At 52.4% G+C, this 18,913-nt stretch overlaps 9 protein-coding genes across 9 annotated transcripts; 4 read left to right on the forward strand and 5 right to left on the reverse strand.

Annotated features, from left to right (window-relative positions):
- Nucleotides 1–1,165: 1,165 nt before the first annotated feature.
- NUU61_009303 (putative proline utilization protein PrnX-like) lies at nt 1,166–2,629 on the forward strand (the record flags this gene model as incomplete). The annotated part of the gene is made up of 1 exon (XM_056659828.1): nt 1,166–2,629. The coding sequence occupies one exon, from the start codon at nt 1,166–1,168 to the stop codon at nt 2,627–2,629; it is 1,464 nt and encodes a 487-aa protein (XP_056508121.1).
- Nucleotides 2,630–3,003: 374 nt separating this feature from the next.
- NUU61_009304 (GNAT family N-acetyltransferase) lies at nt 3,004–4,676 on the forward strand (the record flags this gene model as incomplete). Its single annotated transcript, XM_056659829.1, has 2 exons — nt 3,004–4,499; nt 4,559–4,676. 2 exons carry the CDS (start codon nt 3,004–3,006, stop codon nt 4,674–4,676), a joined length of 1,614 nt encoding a protein of 537 aa, XP_056508122.1.
- Nucleotides 4,677–5,711: 1,035 nt separating this feature from the next.
- Nucleotides 5,712–7,041, reverse strand: NUU61_009305 (cyclin family protein; the record flags this gene model as incomplete). The annotated part of the gene is made up of 2 exons (XM_056659830.1): nt 5,712–6,315; nt 6,383–7,041. The coding sequence occupies 2 exons, from the start codon at nt 7,039–7,041 to the stop codon at nt 5,712–5,714; spliced, it is 1,263 nt and encodes a 420-aa protein (XP_056508123.1).
- A 2,486-nt stretch (nt 7,042–9,527) lies between these two features.
- Nucleotides 9,528–10,357, reverse strand: xgeA (putative endoglucanase; the record flags this gene model as incomplete). The annotated part of the gene is made up of 2 exons (XM_056659831.1): nt 9,528–9,924; nt 10,116–10,357. The coding sequence occupies 2 exons, from the start codon at nt 10,355–10,357 to the stop codon at nt 9,528–9,530; spliced, it is 639 nt and encodes a 212-aa protein (XP_056508124.1).
- Nucleotides 10,358–11,756: 1,399 nt separating this feature from the next.
- On the reverse strand, nt 11,757–12,703 carry NUU61_009307 (uncharacterized protein; the record flags this gene model as incomplete). Its single annotated transcript, XM_056659832.1, has 3 exons — nt 11,757–12,077; nt 12,151–12,476; nt 12,556–12,703. The coding sequence occupies 3 exons, from the start codon at nt 12,701–12,703 to the stop codon at nt 11,757–11,759; spliced, it is 795 nt and encodes a 264-aa protein (XP_056508125.1).
- A 464-nt stretch (nt 12,704–13,167) lies between these two features.
- On the reverse strand, nt 13,168–13,708 carry NUU61_009308 (amidohydrolase family protein; the record flags this gene model as incomplete). The annotated part of the gene is made up of 2 exons (XM_056659833.1): nt 13,168–13,557; nt 13,616–13,708. The coding sequence occupies 2 exons, from the start codon at nt 13,706–13,708 to the stop codon at nt 13,168–13,170; spliced, it is 483 nt and encodes a 160-aa protein (XP_056508126.1).
- An 82-nt stretch (nt 13,709–13,790) lies between these two features.
- NUU61_009309 (uncharacterized protein) lies at nt 13,791–14,370 on the forward strand (the record flags this gene model as incomplete). The annotated part of the gene is made up of 3 exons (XM_056659834.1): nt 13,791–13,907; nt 13,973–14,057; nt 14,285–14,370. The coding sequence occupies 3 exons, from the start codon at nt 13,791–13,793 to the stop codon at nt 14,368–14,370; spliced, it is 288 nt and encodes a 95-aa protein (XP_056508127.1).
- A 187-nt stretch (nt 14,371–14,557) lies between these two features.
- Nucleotides 14,558–16,084, reverse strand: NUU61_009310 (uncharacterized protein; the record flags this gene model as incomplete). Its single annotated transcript, XM_056659835.1, has 4 exons — nt 14,558–15,091; nt 15,165–15,520; nt 15,600–15,873; nt 15,929–16,084. The coding sequence occupies 4 exons, from the start codon at nt 16,082–16,084 to the stop codon at nt 14,558–14,560; spliced, it is 1,320 nt and encodes a 439-aa protein (XP_056508128.1).
- A 1,193-nt stretch (nt 16,085–17,277) lies between these two features.
- NUU61_009311 (uncharacterized protein) lies at nt 17,278–18,673 on the forward strand (the record flags this gene model as incomplete). Its single annotated transcript, XM_056659836.1, has 2 exons — nt 17,278–17,414; nt 17,470–18,673. The coding sequence occupies 2 exons, from the start codon at nt 17,278–17,280 to the stop codon at nt 18,671–18,673; spliced, it is 1,341 nt and encodes a 446-aa protein (XP_056508129.1).
- Nucleotides 18,674–18,913: the final 240 nt, after the last annotated feature.

The raw sequence follows: 18,913 nt of genomic DNA on the forward strand, positions 1-18,913 counted from the left end.
TCCATCGCATCCGCCCGCTTAAGGCCCTCGGCTACACAGCCATTTAAAACGGCAATTCCAGCGTCGAGCCTATATCGAGCAAAGTCGAAGGTAGGTCCTTGACCGCGCCAACCTGACTAAATTTCCACTCCAGCAGCACCACTAGATGCGGGAACTGTAGGGGCTGGGGTCTCGAGGGTGGTGGTGGACTGGCGGAATCGCGCGCCCACGTTGGGGATTGCTTTGACGACGAATAGATCTGCAAAGACCATATCAGCCAACCATCTTGGAACCCTATTGCACAAGCTTGGTTGCCCAAGGACTGCCTCGGGCTAAGCTCTAAATCTAGGTACAAGCGAACTGATGGGTTATGGATGTAGAACAGGGGGGTTGTATGCGAGGAAATCAATTCTCAATGCAAGGATTTGAAAAAGTCGGTACACTATATTCAGGCTCAATATCCATAGATATTACTCTGCTTCATCGCGCCCTGTAAGCAATAACAACAGAAATAGGGGACGTTGGGTTGTCGGGGATTTTCCATCTATACACTGGTCAAAGCGTCGCGATACGTCAACGAGGGTGTCAGATTCGAATATTTCCGTAAACGATGTTGATTCTTCTCATTAAACACTCTCCCAAGTGCTCTTTCATATCAAACAATTAAAATCGTCGAGTTTCGAGAGTATACAGTGTCGATCATCACGGTCCGCATTTAGCCTGCTGAATGCGGCAACGTTGGGCTACCTTTGCATCGGCCATCCTTCCTGAATGTATCTTGTCTTTTGACCTGGCACAGGCCCTACGGTACAATAATTTATCTCCTCACGCCGCGGATTTGTGTATCATTGACTCCGTCGTGCTGATCGCCCCGCAACTCCCCGCCCTAAAAGGCGTGGCTGTCGTCATCCTCAGAGAATGCGAATGCGCAGCGTCGGACCCGAGCTGATTTAATCCACAAGGTTCTCCACATCTCACTCTCATCGGAGTTTCAGCTGGGCTTGTCTCAGGATCGGGCTTGTGGATTTATTCTCCGCGAGGTATGTTAACTCCGCTGCTTGGCGAAGGTGAGAGCGCCGTTCGAAGTGGGTGAGCTGACTCAAAAACTGGACCAGATCCTTCAACTTCCATAAAACCTCTACGTGACTCGTTCATCTTCTTCTCTCATCAGATTCCCCCGCCCTACATGCCGCTTACCGTCCTCTCCCGGTCGCAGCTGCGCACTCTGCTGCTCTCCCTCACCCGGGATGAGATCTTCGATCTCCAGAAAAACCTCGCTGAGGCGCTGCGAGAGTATTCGACCGGATCGCAAGAGCAAGGCTGCTCGGCAGCCTACCAGCCACAGCGAACGGCCATCACCCGCCAGAATGGGTGTACCACCCTCTTCATGCCCGCCAGCACGGGCCAAACACTTGGCATCAAGATGATTTCGTTGCAGGACGGGGGCAGTGCGGGGTGCGCGGTAGAGCGTCGAGGGCTTGATAGCCACGATGGGGAAACTTCCGCATCACAATCACGAGCCTCTCTGAGAAACTCGGTGAGCTCGCTATCGTCGGACGTGAGTGATCTGTCCGTGGGCTCTTCACAGGAGGACAGCAACTCGGTTAGCCCGACGGTCACCACCAGCGGGAGTAGCGGGACTGCGGAGAGTAAGAACGATAGCTCGTCTTTGCTGAACGGATGTGTGAACCAACAACCGGTGGCTTCGAACATTTCAGGAACTCTCGGTGCTTGGCCCGGGGCAGGAACTCGCGACACTTCGCCGCGAGGGAGTGTAACTTTACTCGATGGCGAGAGCTTGCCATTCGCGCTGATCAACGCACACGAGCTGACCGCATTTCGCACGGCCCTGGCCTCCCTGATGATCTTCAATAAACGCAAGAAGGTGCGCACCCTGCTGGTGTTTGGAGCGGGAACTCAGGCCTACTGGCATATCCGCCTGGCTCTGATCTTGCGGGGCGAAGACATCCGGCGCGTCTACATTGTCAACCGGTCTTTCCACCGTGCTGCGCAGCTCTTGCGTGATATCTACATGCCGGAGAATGCCGAATGGCGCCGTGATATCAAATTTTCCGCGATGAGCACCGACTTTGGCGAGTACGAGCGCATTCTCAAGGAGCATGTGCACAAAGCCGACGCCATCTTCTGTTGTACTCCGTCTATTGAACCATTATTCCCCGCTGAATATCTCACTTCTCGCGAGGGACGACAAAAGGGCCGTCTGATTAGTGCTGTCGGCTCGTACAAGTCGCACATGGCCGAGATTCACCCTGACATTCTTCGCGACGAGGTCACCGTGCACGCACACCACCACCGCCACTTCCACAAACACATCAAGCGCAGTGGGGTTGTTGTGGTCGACAGTCTTGACGCGGCTATCAAGGAAGCCGGCGAAATCATCCAGGCTGGGATCAAGCCAAACCAGGTGGTCGAGTTGGGCGAGCTGCTGATGGTGCGACAAGCAGCTCGCAAGGCCGGAGCAACCGAAGAAGAGACGGCCGACGAAGAGAAGAGCCTCCGCGAGTGGGTCGAGCGTGGGAATGTCATCTTCAAGAGCGTCGGATTGGGTCTGATGGATCTGGTGACGGGCGGCGACCTGGTCCGCTTGGCGCGAGACCGGAAATTGGGGACGACCGTGGAAGATTTCTAATTGTTAGTAACGAGCTTAGCCATTGTGTTAGTAGTAATGAACATTGCATAGATATTGTTTATTGTTTACTGGTTGCGGAGTGTTTAGTGTCGGTGTCAGGAGGGGCATGTGTCGTCATCGCCAGCATCAGTGTTCCTTGGAAAGTTCACCTAGTCCCTTAACCAATTCTTCTTCCTCCTCTTGCTAACCCCAAGTTACGCCGATTGTCTCGTGTCTCCCTTGCAATTTTGAATGCAAATTCTGCGAGCTTTGGGCGGGTCATTGGCGTGTCACTTTGCCCCCCCTCCCCCACGCAAGTGAGGGGCAGCCCAAGCACCCGAAGTCGAATATCCACCCGCCCTGACAGGCTAACTGAAGTCATTCCAGACTGCATCATGCGACACAACACCTGCCACCTCCCCAATGGGCTGATCTTCACCGTGTCGCCAGTGTTTGGCGGCGTCACCTTCAAGTCCACCGATCAGAACACACACAACTCCACCTTCCCTCCCGGCTGGACCATCATCATTCACACGGACAAATCCCACGATAACCAGACGAAAACGCAAGATGATCCAGAAACCGACCAGGAGCAATCCTCCGAGGATGAGGAGGACAAGAAGACCACTCCGTTCAAGACCCCGACCCTGACTCGCGATTGTCTCTACATTTCGTATATTGTCAACCCGCCCTCCAGCGAATACAAACCGGTCATCTCGCCGACGCGCCAGATTGCCATGATGCTCTGGGCCACTTTGTGGTGGTACTTCCATGAACCGGAGCCAGACCTACGTCTGGAGACGCCAGCCTCGAGCAAGACGCCGCACCAGGGACGACCCAAGGGCGAATGGCGGGTCAATATTAAGCGGGAGGGCATTTTCAAGGGCCGCAACCTGCTGCAGAAGCTCGAGCGCATGGGGCTTGTCACCACCGAGGATTCCTCTGTTGGGTTTCAGCCCGTCGAGACGAGAGACTCGAGCAGCTGGACGAACATGTTCGTCAGCCGGCGCACCTTCTGGCAGCTTGACCCCCGCCTGTTTCTGTTTACGCTCACGCCACGCGGCGCTCCGGCGTCTCCGTCATTGACGCCGTTCCAGTCCCGTCGCGCATCCCCGACTCGGGAAAGACTGCCCACCCCGTCGAGTTCGTCGACCCTGGCGCCCGCCGAGGCGACTTTCCACACGGCCAACTCTGGTCCTTTCACCTCGGTCGGGCCCTTCTCCTCGGGGAGCCATCTCCCGACGTACTACCCGCCTCCGCCGACGCAGTACACCTTCACGAATGACGTACGGCATCCCATCCGGCCCAAACCGCCGCACCAGGGTGAGGTGTTTTACGTACGCTACATCCCCAGCGTGAAGCAGTACCTGTCATTCCGGGTACCGTTTGTCCCGATAAGCAAATCGGGATCGGCGCAGGGATCTATAAACAATATTAGTCGTCCTTCGACACCCACACATGCCCTCAGTGCGTCAGTCACGAGCATCGAGCAGCATGTCAGCCGAGACATGCCATCAGACCTGGAGACCCTGCACCGGTGGATGAACGATCCACGCGTCGAAGCCATGTGGGGTGAAGGAGGCCCGCAGTCTCACCAGGAAAAGTTCCTGCTTGCCAACCTGACCAGCCGCCACAGCTTCCCCGTGTTCGGGTGCTGGGATGGCAAACCGTTCGGCTACTTTGAGATCTACTGGGTGAAAGAGGACCGGTTGGGCCGGCTCTTGGACAATGTGGGCAACTATGACCGTGGCATCCACTTGCTCGTGGGTGAACAGGAGTTCCGTGGTTCCCATCGCGTGGCTATTTGGCTCAGCGCCCTAGTGCATCATTGCTTCTTGGCTGATATGAGGACGGAGACTGTGGTGTTGGAGCCGCGGGTCGATAATACCAAGTGAGTCATTTGGAGTATTGCTGATGGTTTATTGTGCCGTGCTAATTTGTTCTCGATAGACTCATCTCTTATCTCCAGGATAATGGCTTCTACAAGGAGGGCGAGGTCAGCTTCCCGCACAAGAGGTCCGCCGTGATGAAAATCAAGCGCGAGCACTGGGAGGCTCCGGCTCTGTAGTATTGCGCAATACCTGGTACTTTAGCTGGTAGTATAAGATGGCCATGAGTAACGCTTCTGCATCGGTCATTCAATAAGTTGTGAATTGATCTAGCGTTGGCATATGTAATCCATGCCTGATATTTTTATCTGTCTCTGTAAAAGAAAACTCCGTCCATATCAGAAGATCACTGGCGCTACGTGGGTGGGTCTGCTCGTGGCGACATCGATATTTAGCTCCCTGCATCTATCTATTCCTTGCCCTCGAGGAGATATAAGAACCTTGCATGAACGTGGGGGAATCCCATCCTCGCATGAAACCCTCCCCTCCTAAAAATTCAATACTATTCGTAATCTAGTTGTTATTATTCATTCTCAGAGACTAGAGGAGTTAAGGATTTCAATAGCCAATTCAGTTTATTATCGAATTCGCCCGACTCCTTCGGACCAAGAAAAAAAAAAAGAAAGCGAAAAGATAGATACAAACCAAGCCATGGGAAGGTAAGATACATCGCCCACGCCACCCGTCTCTACCGAGTAAATCCGCGAGTATAGAAACCGTCTCGAGCCAGGCCACATAATAATCCAAAGGATAAAAGAATAACCCGCGACGCCAGGGACACCCCGCCTATCTCGAAAACGCCAATGCTGTGCCGCCGAGCGAATGCAGTATACAGCGAACGTAAGGGAAATAGAAAGAGAGATAGGAAAAGACAGGAACGAAACAGGATATTCTAGATCGGGCAAAGAGCGCCGAGACGTAAGAAAAGGAAAGAAGATAAATCTTCCTATATCAAAAGCAGTGTGAATGAAAGGTATTGTCACAAAAAATGCGTATCAACGGAGAGAATGCTTTTTGCCGTGCAAATGGGAGGGAAAAGGATGTAAAGGGAAAAAAAAGTGAAATGGTAACGGAAATAGATAATGAAGGGGGAATGAGGAAATGGGATACTTTCGAGCAGCGATAGAAGCCAGGAAAGTATCAGATGAGATGATTAAAAGTTGACGGCAGTAAGACACACCCACGGGGAAAAAAAAAACCAAGACCAGCTCGATTCAAACGTGAGGTCGACCGATACGGCCGCCCATGTACGAACCCGTAGCCGAGGCCAGGAAACGAGCGACGAACCCACTGCCATGCGTGTGGCTGTTGACCTTCATCTTCTTGCTGGGCTGGCGGATCGGCTCAAACGACTTCTTGGGCTCGAGGGCGCCAACGTGCACGTAGCTGTAGTTCAGCGACGACACGGACGGGCTCGTGTTGGATTCTGTCACCAACACGTCGTCGGTGCCGTGTGACGAGCATGTGCTGATGCTGGCGGGCGTGCCGCGCGAGCTGGGCGCCACGCTGGAGGAGCGCGAGCAGAGCGAGTTGAAGGTCTCGGCGTGGGAGAGGCCTGGAACGTCGCGGACGGATGGCGGCGAGGTCGAGCGGCCGGGTCGGTGGGGTGAGGTGCGGTGTCGGTGGTAGGGGTTGTAACGATCGTGTTCCACGAGAGACTGGGGAGACGGTTGGGCCTGGTGCATGCTAGGGCATGAGACGTGCGTGGGGAGTCGGCGAGCAGAGGTGTCGTAGCCGCGGCGGCCGTCACCGCGGGCCTCGAGCTTCTGGCGGCGTAGACGGCTGGCCAGCAGATCCGCCGATGCATGAAGACGTCGCCTGGAGAGAGAGAGATCATCGGTAAGCTAATGGGTCAGATAGAGAGACATTCAGGAAAGTGACATACCATTCGCGATGTTGCTGTTGCTTGCGCTGATGTTCTTCCTCGGCCTTGCGCTCGCGTGCCTGGGCCTGCAGACGCAGACGGATGGGAGTCAGGAACGGCTCGAGGTGAGTCAGGAGATCCTTCTCGGTCACGCGCGTCTCCCAGTCCAGCAGGAAGAGCAGCTGGCGCTCCATCAGGTTGACCTCGGCCACGGAGAACCCGAACCCATCAAATCCCTTGACGGCCGTGTACCGGGCCCAGTGCTTGTTCTTGGGGCTGGAGTCATTCAAGTTCTTCGCGGCGAGGATGAGCGAGGCGAGGAAGATGCGGTGGACGGTGCAACGCATGCCCTTGGCCACTGGCGGCAGACGGGCGCGCAGACGGCCCAGGTAGACCAGCGAGCTCATGAGCGTGGGCACTTGGACCTGCGACCGGGCGACCAGTGAGGCGATGAAGGCTTCGATGGAGGGCAGCGGCGGCATATCGGCATCAAGCGGCGGCGTGGAGGGAGGCGTCGGTTGACCGTGGTGGCCGATCGAGTTGGTCACATGGGCTTCGCAGCGGATGACCTGCGACGCCTGCTGTGCCAGGAAGCTCACCATCTCCCGCGATACCCGCTGTGTGACGAACTCGTCGAGAGCTGCCCGGTTTAGGGCCAGTGAATCCATGGCGTGGTTCATGGTGAATGCACGGTGGGAAAGGGAAAGGGGAAAAAAACGAACAGGCTGATTGAAGCCTTTTATATCTTAGTCCCCGTTGCCTGGAGGGACTCAGCGGGTCGCAGGTGAATGACAGCGAGATTGTCTCAGAGATCTCCACGAGACAATGTGCTTTGTGTATAGATGGAGCGAACAAGAAGCGAAACGACACAGAAACGACAAAAGCAACGACAGGGTATTATAAGAGTTGAACAAAAACGACCACGAGATGAGAATTCCTGAGCCAGCAGGATCGAGCAGTCAAGTAGCTTAAAAAGCAAAAGAATGCGGCAGTAAGGATAGGAGGTTGTCGTGTCAACCCTCTTTTATCGATAGCCCTAACTGAGGTTCCCCAGAAATGTGAGACCTGCCGAAGCGGAGATTTTGCTGCGAGAGACACAAGCCCACAATTTCGATAGATTGAAAACCGTAGATTCGAGAGAAACCCAAAGACTTCACAGAATGCAGAGAATTCAGAGCAGTCGTGAGGGAGAGAGGTCAAGAATTAAAAGAAGGAAAAGAACGGATGACGACGTGGAGCATGCGGATGAATCCCGTGAAGAATGGAGAGGGAATACCGCAGTAGATATAGCACTTCGACCGGTATGCGCCCAGGCGTGGTGTGTGCAAGCAAGGACCCAAAGAGCCTGCATAGTTGGATCTGAGATGATCCCCTTCGCGCTGAGACTCCATTGGGATTGTGGAGCAAATCATGGGGAGACACTATTGCTGTCTATCAGACACGTCTCGCATCCCTGGATTCATTCGTTGAATTTGCTCTTAGACTCCTAGTCTTTTCTTTTATCTCTATCGTGTTATACTCTATGCTCTATTCTATTCCCTTGTCTCCTTCTCTCTGTATCTCTGTAGAATTACTATTCAAACTAAGGCAATTCAGCTTGTCCGCGATCAACAGACCCACGGCGGATCGGTGGAGTCGTCAGGGGCGAATCATTCTTCTTTCCCCTGTCCTGTTCTCCTACACTGGAGAGATCCATGAAACTCGCGGCCGTCTCACATCTCCTGTGCGAGACGCGGGGGGATCGCCATTCCATCCTGAGAATGAATCTATACATAGTCTCCTTTTTTAACCCGGCGCGAACAGATATCCGATCGGGGAGAAGGGGGGTTCAGCTCAACCGATCGCATTTCACCCACTGGAGGCCCTCGATAGCCCAGGAGAAAAAAGTAATGTGGCAATCCGTTTCAATTTGGCGCCGTAGTGGCCCAATCACCCCGTCGAACCTGTCCGTTTCCGATGTCTGTGCGGATTCCATGCCCAAATGACTCTCCCTGTCACACGTCGCGCCACGAGTTAGCGTGTTCGAGGGAGAGAACATGCCAGATGATGTTCTCCCCGCGGTGTTTTTTGCCCGGACTCGTCAGGAAGAGTTCTTGGGGGTGGCTTCCTCGCATTCGAGGAGTTAACCTGTGTTCCACAGAATGACTACTTGCGTCCAAGGTTTGCTTTCCCTTCAGGGGGCCCAGCCTGTGCGTATCCAGGAGCTACTGCTCACCCTTGGCACTCGAGAGGGGTTTGCCCCCCTCCACTGTCGATGTATCGACTCGACCTGTTCGGCCTGATGTTTTCCCCCTGAACCAGCAAAAAAGAACATGGTACATGGTGCCAATGCATGCAATGATCCGAGGGGACCTGATCGTCTTGTCTAAAAAAAGCAGTTCCAGGTCCATCCCGAAACCCAGTGTGCATCTATATAAGCGCCCGTCCCCTCGCCAGCGCCTACATTCCTCCCCACCACCAGCGCTTGCTAATCGACCATGTTTCTAATTTCTGCTAAATCGGCAGCCTGCTCGTCGCGTCTGTTCAACCGACGCTATTGATAGTACGCGCTGATTATTCTTAGAAGCGATTCCGCGCTTCGGCAAACCCAGGGTACATCCGCGCTCCACTTGATGCCTACTGGCGAGTTTCTAAAAAGAGAACGCAACAAGGAATTTAGGACGAGAATTGGCTGATCTACCAAACGCATTTCTATTTCGAGGCGGGCGCGTCGCTCTACTACGATCCATCGGGCCAGACGTTGTTTTGGGCGACCATGCTTGGTCGCTCGTTCCAGGCTGCCATTGAAGTATGACTACCATAACGGCCCCAGACACCGGCTACCTGAAACATGGCTTGGTTTCGCAACCACAAAGCTGTCGGTTTCAGACAGGCCATCCACGTCAGACTCAGCGGCTAGCGAGATGCAGTGCGGGCGGGCATGATAGTCATTAGCTGAAACACTCGCTACGCCGAGCTCAGCTCTTCTTTTCGTACGCTTTCTAGGATGACTACGTGTTAGCTGCATGAATGCATACGATACTCGAGTCAGAGCCAAAGATGGGTCGCATTCAATGCTTACTGCACTCCTATCCGAAACACTTGTTGCAAAGGTATCATTCTCACACATCATCTCCTCTACATCGCCACCAATCATTACGGTTTTTTCTTTACTGAAAATCCCTGTTCATGCGACGGCTGCAGAATAAGAGGAGACAGTAAGAGCGGCGGAACCAGTAAACGGCTCCGTGCCCGCCTGCACCTTGATCAAATACAGACTCGAGCTCAACCCCCGGTTCTGTTCGAGGTACTTGAAGAACTCCAGCAGGTCGCCCGAGAAGTTCGTGATGGCGGACGATGCCACAAAGCTGTACACCTTCATGCTCACGTCCATGCCCTCGTACAGGCCCCAGGTCACGCCGGCAATGGTCGTGGAGGCGACGGCGAACCCGGTCGAGGAGACGGGGCCCGCGCCACCCAGCGCTGCGAGCCAGATCATGATCTCGTACTCCTCGCTGCCCGTGGCTGAGGAGCTGAGGAAGAGGTCGTAGGCGACGTTGGCCACGATATTGGTAGTCGAGTAGCTATTCAAGAGTCAGCACATACTCCTAAATTTTTGATAAGGCGAGGATATCTCTCTATAGTTTGCCCTCGTGCGTACCTCCATTTCCACACAGACTTGATTCTCTTGACACTACTCATCGTCCGCACCGTAAAATCCAGCGCAACATTGGCGTAGCTCTTAACCTAGCTCGCGGTACCAGACCACGTCCACGACGTATGCCAGGCAATCGTGCTGCCGTTCAGCGAGTCCATGCCTGTACATTGCTTCCCGCTGGTGTCGTAGCTCTGGCCCCAGAGGTTGTTGTAGACGATATAACTGCTGGTCGTGGCTGTTCCCCACTGGTCGCAGAAGTCAGCGCGACGGTTCAGCGTCTTGGTCGGGACGCCGGCTGTGTTGCCTAGGCCGGCGAGGGCCAGAGAGATGAGGGAGAGGGGAGCAATGAAAGATTCCATGTTGGATTTCGTGGTCGGCTATTCTATTGGGGTAGAAACTGAGAGAAGACCCGGAGGACTGATGGACTTGACTCTTCTCTTGAATGTTATACAATAGCTGTCCTTTTAGATCCTATGGAGCTTTTATAGACTGATCTGTATGTTCCGTGAGAAATCCAGCCCGAGACTTGGTGGGTGTATGTTCTGTATAGAGCACGGAGTGGCCCTTCTCATATTGCACGCTCCGGATAAAAAACAGACAGCATGGAAAGGTCTAGCAGTAGACTTAATTTATTGAAGATCCAGAGAATAATAACTAACCAATAACGGTGCACGCTTTAGTCTGGGCATCCTTATATCCCGACAGCATTTTTTCCACGACTCCGCAGTTTGCGGAAGAGTCTCCGGTGTGGATAAATTATAGACAAGCCATCTGAGACGACGGCACCGGGTAGCATGACGGGGACTGCCACATTGAGACTGGAATTAGTACGAAACCTCAGCAATCTATCGGGGTTAGCTTCGTATATTATCGAGCAGAGATTGGCGGAAGATATTAGCTACATTAAGGGGGTTTTTTTCCCTACGATTATTCCAGGAATATATAAACCCCGCATTTTGGAACATCCAGTGTTCTGACAGTAAGAAAAAAAAAAAGGTCTTATTTGTCTGTCTGCTGATTTAGGCTATGACATTGTTGACATGTCTTGAGTGCGGAGAGTTGTCCGTTTTCTAGAGGGTGAGGGTTTATGTATAAAGCGAACAATTCCGTATGGTAACATTTTTCTACAAAAAGAAATTGTATTAGGGGTTTAATTACCTGGTTAAGAATCAATATAAATATTATTTGGAAGAGTTGGGGGTTTCTTTAAATCAAACCCAACTTTATAATGTTCCAGTATCTTGGAATATATTTTGGCAGGTTCTATCTATATCTGCGGTATTTAGCGACTTGTTCATACCAAAATTTGGCACTCGAATGGTTTGGACCTATAACTTATATAACAAGTTCTTTGTCGGCCTTCATGTATATTAGCAGCTAAAATTATCTAATTTTTCTGACAAAAATCTTTAACCTGTATTAAGGGAGCAATGACCTGGTATTTGCTCCACCTAGAGCTATCCAAGCCCCACACAAAATCCCAACTCTCTACCCATTCATCAGGAGGCAAAAGAGAAGAGCGAGATCGACGAGATGGTCCAACAACACAAGAGTATCATTATGATTGGTTTTTAGATTGGATTCTTGTTTGCATTGCTTCGTCCAAGTTGTTCAAATTATTGGCAGCAAAAGCTAGATTGACACCAGAATGAAATAGTTTGACAGAATGAAGTTGGAAAGCTTCACCATCGTTCCCCTTCCTTTGATAGTAATGAACGTAGAATGAACCAATCATTCATAGTTCTACAGATAAATTCATTACCATGCGCAGTGCCCCCCATCAACCCTCAAATCCGCCCCGGTCATAAAACTACTCCCATCGCCCAGCAGAAACAGCACCGGTGCCCTAAACTCATCCGCCGTACTGAGGCGATACAACATATTATCGCCCACCCACTGAGTTTCCATACCGGGCCTCTTCAACGCCTCCGCGGTAGCAGCAGTGCGGATATACCCCGGTGAGAGCGAGTTCACCCTAATCAGAGGCATATTCACTCGAGAACCCCACTCGGCCGCGAGTGAGCGGGCGAGCTGGTGGACGGCCGCTTTGGAGGAGTTGTATCCAGCCGTATCGACGCCCTATATTTTTGACAAACATGATGGTTTCAGCTACAATGGGAAGTCTTGTACTTCGATGGGTATCGAAACTTACCTTGTTTGACACATATCCACTCATACTCGCAATCAGAACCATGCTGGCAGTGTCATTGCTCCTCCCGACCTCGCGCGCAACAGCCTGCGCGACACGGAACGTCCCGGTGACATTCACATCGAGGAGTCGCGTAAACGAGCTGGACGGGAACTCGGTCGCGGGCCCGTGGTCTGACACGCCTGCACAGGCGACAAGCCCCCGGATGGGGTGGCGGAGGGCCGGAGCGAGTTTGGCAAATGCGGTTGTGACTTCGTCGTCGCTGCGCTGGTTGCACTGGTGGTACGAGACGGTGCGTGCGTACTTTTTGGCGGCGGCTTCGATGTTTGCTAGTATTCGGTGTTATTTGAGCGTTTCTTGTATACCCATGACGAATTTTTTTTTTGATGGGGAAAAGAAGTTACTCACTCCATTCTGCTTGGTTGGGGGCTTCCATCACGTCCAGGCAGACGACGTCGCCGCCGCTTTCGAGAATGGCTTGCGTTACGGTCGTTCCTACTAAACCGCCTGCGCCAGTGACTGATAGAAAGAGGAGAGTAAGAGGTCTGAAAAGCATAGCTTGACACCTGAGAGAGGGGGTTATCACACGCACCCACAATGGTTCTTCCATCCAGCCTAAAAAAATCCGCCACCGGTCTGGAGATGTCTCCTTGAGGTGGCTTTGCCTCGCGAAAGATGGGGTCGTGGACCATTCCAGTTGTATCTTGATGGGCCATCTTCAAGTCAATATCTGCGAGGGCCTTGCAAGAGAATAGTGGAAGTAAGGGTCTTGGTTTTATGTTCAAAAGCACCCACGAAGAAATATGATAGAGTACCGTTTCCCCGCATTGTCCAGCGGAGAGATGCACGATGATATCGAGCCCCCACGCCCGGATGCTGCATCGGACAGTTGACCGAGTGATATGGGATCTCCGTATGTCTGCGTTACCAGGCGATTTGACAATTATTGTGACTATATTCCTTGCGAAGTTCGGTGCAACGGCAAGGCTGGCCTGGTCTTACAGATGATTTTGAAGTAGTTTAATTCATGTTATGTCCTATAGACTTTAACACAATTGCACGATGCTCATTCAGCTTTTTAAATACTTGACTCAACCGCGAGTCTCCTGGGTAAATTCCATGCGAGTTGGTGAGGATCTGAAACCCGACAGTACCCAGATGGTTGAGTGCATAGTCGATCTCGGCCAGAGAGCCCTCGACATCGGGTAGGGGAAGAGATGCAAAACACAGAAAGTAGGTCGAATAGTCCGCGCAGATTTTCGCCATGTCTTCATTGACACGGCGCATCAGCGATGGCGCCTCTTCGTCATTCCCGGGCGTTAAATGGGTCTCCGGCGAGGACATGCTTAGCACCGACTTTTTGATATTGAGACGCTTCATCAATTCAATATGGGCTATAGCATCCCATGCCTAGGTCATTATTCAGCAAATACCACCTAAGTCAACCCATCATGTCGATAGGCCTCACCGGTACTGCTGGCATTCCATCGGGGTGGCCCTTGCCGGCAAAGTCATTCTGCAGACAATACTCGCGGTATGAACTGCGACACACAATGAGCATGGACATCGATTCCCTCCATTTTGGAAGAATTGGAGAGAGTATCCTTAGCTCATTTGTTCTTCAGGTGTCAAACTTATGCAGAATGCCTGGCAGAGCCCCCGACTGGGCTCTCCTTGCCGTTGGTTTCGGCTTCATTGGGTTTGCCCTGGCCGGTATCAGCGGCATTGCCCTCTCCTACCTCATGGATTGCTACCGGGATGTGAGTAATACCTGAAAAGGGGGAGGCTCTATACCTCTCATATACTTGACTGCCACGAAACTTAGATCATTGGCGATGCATTGGTGGGCGTGATCTTCATGCGCAACATCTTCGTGATCGTGCTCTTTGCGCTCACGCCCTGGGTAGAAGGTATGGGGCATGCAGAATTTACATGTGCTCGTAGCTGTTCTTGCCTTTGTCATTTTGATGCTGTCTATACCGTTGCTGATATGGGGTAAGAGGGCGCGAGTCGCCACGGCGGCGCGGTATAAGAACTGGCGTCCGCCGTCCCTCGCCTCCCAGACGGACCTCACCAAGACCCTGAACCGGGTTTGGGACTGCTTCGAGAAGATCATATTACCGCAACTCCGATCCAGTGCAGTTCCTCGTTCTTCAGTATCAAGAATCTCAATACACGCAGTTAAAGAGGGGAGAGCCGCGCATGGAACAGACCGCCGCATAACCCGCACCAGCATATCAAAGTCGCCAAGAATAGCGCCAGACAACAAGCCGGCCTCTTGATCATGATGATAAAGCAAAGAAGCACAGATCAACAGATCAAGCACGAGGTTCGTGATTACATTGGTATACGATTACAATAGTATCAAAAACAGAGAATAAAAACCAAAAAAAAAACCACGAACTCTTCATCAACCCAAGTTCTGCACCATGCGCCTCCACACAGCATCCGGCAAGTTCGCATGAATCCAGTACCCGCCATCGCTGTCCCCGAAACTCTTAGCCTTCCACGTTACGACTTGATCGTCCAGTTTCCACCCGGTCTCGCCAAGAGCCCCGCAATAGTCGACGCTGCCGTGCACGAAGAGCGGGTTCTCGCCCTGGATATCCAGATCGTACAGGGGGATTTCGCTCCACGACGAAACGAGGGTCTGCGCGGCGCGGCTGCCTTGCAACTTTGGGGCGGTGGGCATGTCGTTGAGCGAGCGGTGCTGGTCGATGATCTGGGCGATGCATTCTGGCTCTCGGGCTTCGTTTAGGGTGCGGCGGATGGTGATGGCGAGTTCCAGCAGGGAGGGTGTCAGGCCAATGTGTGAGGTCGGGTTGATGTAGTCGGTGATGGGGACTGTGAACCACGGGTTGAAGAACTCGGCGTCGGGTTGGAGCTGGGCGGCGATGTTGAGCGAGAGTCCAAATGCTTGCTCGATGGTGGGGTCTAGGGAAGCCTGTAGTAGGGGGGAAAATTGAGTTAGATAGGGTTGTTCATAAGAGAGGATGGAAGGCTGCACTGCTCCATACCTGATAGATAAATGCAACTAGCAAGTCATGCTCGGTTACTTTGATTCCTTTGTCTTCTGCGTCTCTTATCCATCGCTGCATCTGATCCGCTGGTACCAGCAGCGTCTTGCTAACCCGTCGAGATGAGCGATGACATATATTCCGCACCAACTGCTTACCGAACCCCTGCAAGAAACCGGGCCAGGTGCGCTGAGAGACTTCGTGGTGCGAGGTGGCCACCTCACGAGGCGTCGTCATTGCAACACACTTCTTGAGGACCTCGGGTTTTAACATTAGCGATGGTCGGGAGTGGATTGTATGCGTGAGTCTGTCTCCTCTCAGGAGAGTTAAATAGGCCTGAACAATTCGGTGTGCCCCTGCAATATCATAACAACCACGGAATCAGCTCTGCCACTGTTACGAGAATAAATATTCGTGTATCTCAAGGGTGCATACCGCGGGCATCGCAGAGAGGATGTAAAAACCGAAAGCCGATCACACATGAATCACGCAGGAATACCGTCCGGATAGTCAAAACGCGCTGTTTGATAGATTCGACGAAGCCAAAGGCGAAATGGACCGATTTCTGGAGCGCCTCGGAATCGAATATCCGCGGTGAATCGCCCTGCAGAGGCACGTCGATGATATCGCCGAGGTTCCGGTCCAGCTCTCTGCCTTGCCAGATATCAGAAAGGTCCTCGGGCATTTTGGGCTCGATGAATTTGTTTTTCTATTTTGAATAAGCCTCCATTTTGAATTCTACCCAACTGCTCGGGTAAACTCACCAAAGGATTCATCCGTAACGCCAGCGCCGGCCATTGCGATGCCAGTGTGTCTGCTGCGAATTGGAAATCCAATGGGCTCGGTTTGCTCTTGACCACCACGGTCAAGTTAAATTCGAGGAATCGTGGACGACCCAGGTCCAATGCGGCGGGCTTCATATTGATGCGAGAAAAAGGTTACGATACCAAGTAGAAACGGTGTGATTAGAAAGGCGAGTCGACAATGACACTCTTCCTGCGATAAGACGGGCAAAGCGGATGTGCAATGACGGTGTTTCAACCACACCCGACTCTGTTTACCTGCAGGAGTCTAATCAAACCTCGGAATGAGCTGCTTGGGTCAGTCTTGTCTCTCAAACGTGCTTGGCATATGTCTGGAATGCATGAGCGGTGGGATCAACAGCCGGGAATGCTGGCATAGCACCTTGCATGGATCTCGGGCAAGTATGTCGGCTATAATCACCATGATCCTCGATGGCAAACCCCTCTGATGGAATTAATTCCATTCCGCAAAAGAGGTTGACCATGGGGCCTGGTCTCGCACGGTCTTGTTGGCAGGTTATGACCACCGTTGGATCCTTGTTCGAGTAACCCATAGGTGTCTCGATCCAAGCGTTAGTCGTAAAATCATATGCCCATGCACATTGACATTCTGTGGGAAAACACTCCGTCGTCGAGAGGCCAAAGCGGGTCATCAAGTGGTGCTGCGTGGATCCCGGGAGCGGCCGCAAAACCAGTGGAGACTCTCCGCCCACCATCACAGGTCCCAGGTCCCCCATTTTCAAGGAAATATCAGATAATTCAAGTAGACTCCAATGGTCTGGAATAAGACTGTGCATAATCCAACTGCCGGGTGGATCAAAGTGCACAATTCACACTTCCCGTCGGCTTCTGGTTATGGACACCCACCATGAGAGGACGTTGATAGGAGATGCATGGCAGCTGCATGAAGCGGTGTACACCCGAGGTACTGCGGTCAACCGAATTCTCCACGTGTGGGAATTGAGAACTGTGTATAATACGATGGGTGAGTACGTATATTATGACGTTCATGGCAAGGTTCACACTATCTCGAGATGAGTTCATAGATTGCCAAACAAAGAAAGCCCTCGCAACATACCCATGGATCCATCCCAGCAAGGTGAGACAAACCACGTCGTCAAGCCTTCGATCGGAGACCTTTGGGCTGCGAGTGGCTGCAACTCCAAGGATCAACCCGGTCGCAGGGTGACACAAGCTGCAGGCTGTGCAGTTGCTTCCCGTTCAGTCGACTATAAATCCCGACCCACTGTATATCTTCTGTCTCTGCGTTCCCTGATTTTCAACCCACGTTAGCAATCGATTTTTCCGCCATGGTGTGGGATTTCTACCAAGGAAAGACTCTCTTTGTTACCGGGGGCACCGGGTTTATTGGGACAACCCTTCTCCATCGACTACTGAGCCAGTCCTCGCCGGAGCATGTATATGTACTGTGTCGCGGAGGAGCGGAGTAAGGAAACGGGTATTAAACCATCCGAGAATTGAAACACTAATTGCATCTACAGAAAGGCAAAAGCAAAATGGAACGATATGCTCCCCACCTCAATTGCCGCAACCCTAACCCGGAGCGAGCGCATGACCATCCTCGACGGAGAACTGGGCAACACAGCAACCATGGACCTCGAAGACGACGTGCTACAGATGCTGAAGCAAACCGTGCACATCGTCATTCACGCAGCATCATCAATCCATCTCCGTATGTCCCTGCGCGAATTGTCATACTCGGTAACAGCGCCAACACTCTGCCTGACACAATACGCGCTGAAATTCCCCCACCTCGAGCGCTTCGTGTTTGTCTCCACCGCATACGCCAATGCTCATCTGTGGAAGACAAATGAATCCGCCGATGTGGCCGTCAATGAACGAGTGTATCCGCTGAACGGTGAATCCCAAGACGACTATGAGACCGCCGTGCGGGCATGGCATGAAGTACAGAAAAACGGGTCGTCAGAGGAATACGACGCCCATGATTTCCCCTGGCCGTATGCCTACTCGAAACATCTGGCTGAGCGACTCATCCTGCACAAAGCCGCTGAAAAAAAGGCCCTGCATCGGGTTCTGATTATTCGGCCCTCCGTCGTTGGTCCTGCAGATAACCTCCCCTACCCTGGATTTGCGGTGCCCTATGCAACCCCGTCAACTGCCTGTGCCGCAGCCTATACACTACACCCAGGCCGCCAGATTGTGTTATCATCACGATGCCAGAATCCCAACAAAGAGGCAACGATCGACGAGGTTCCGGTAGATGTAGTGGTCGATCGGATGCTAGCACATACAGCAGCAGGTACGTCAGGAATTGTGCATGCTGTTAGCGGAGAGAAAGGCAGATTGAGTCTTGAGGACTGGTGGTGGGCATTCAAGAAGGAACGCCGTCTGCCCTGGAATGCAAAGCCCGTCTGGACCTCGGAGGACTGGAATTCACCCAATCTTCATCCGCTCGCTCGGTTCTTCAAAATCATTGGCACCTCATTTGCGTTCTCGGACGAAAAGACTATCCGGCTGGCGGAGACACTCAGCTCGGAGAAGGGCGAAAAGCTCAATTTGTTTGCAGATCGGTCCCAGCCTTATTCCTTGGCGGCCAGACGACATCACATCCATCAGGTTGCAGTGCAGACGGCGAAGAAGAAAAAGATGCCGGGTTTTTTTGTGAGCTTGTTTTGTCGGAAGGGCAAATCACTCACACACGTTAATGACACGACCAAGGTATGAGAACGAGAGACATCTTTCGGGTATCTATGCGATCTTCTCTTCGACTGGAAATACTGTGGAAAGTGCTTTGTACAGCTGACCTATGGACTACAATGAGAAAGCAAATATAATAATTACCAAGCAAAGAGAGAGCCAGCAGGTGGTATATGCAGGTGGAATTGATCCTGGGGATATCAACTGGAGCTGGCTTTTCTTGAGAATTGGCAGGGGAAGTATGAAATGTATAAATAGACAGGATTG

This window comes from Penicillium alfredii, assembly GCF_028826965.1.
Source record: "Penicillium alfredii strain IBT 34128 chromosome Unknown utg000011l_segment0_segment0, whole genome shotgun sequence".
In the NCBI taxonomy this organism is placed as follows: Eukaryota; Fungi; Ascomycota; class Eurotiomycetes; order Eurotiales; family Aspergillaceae; genus Penicillium; species Penicillium alfredii.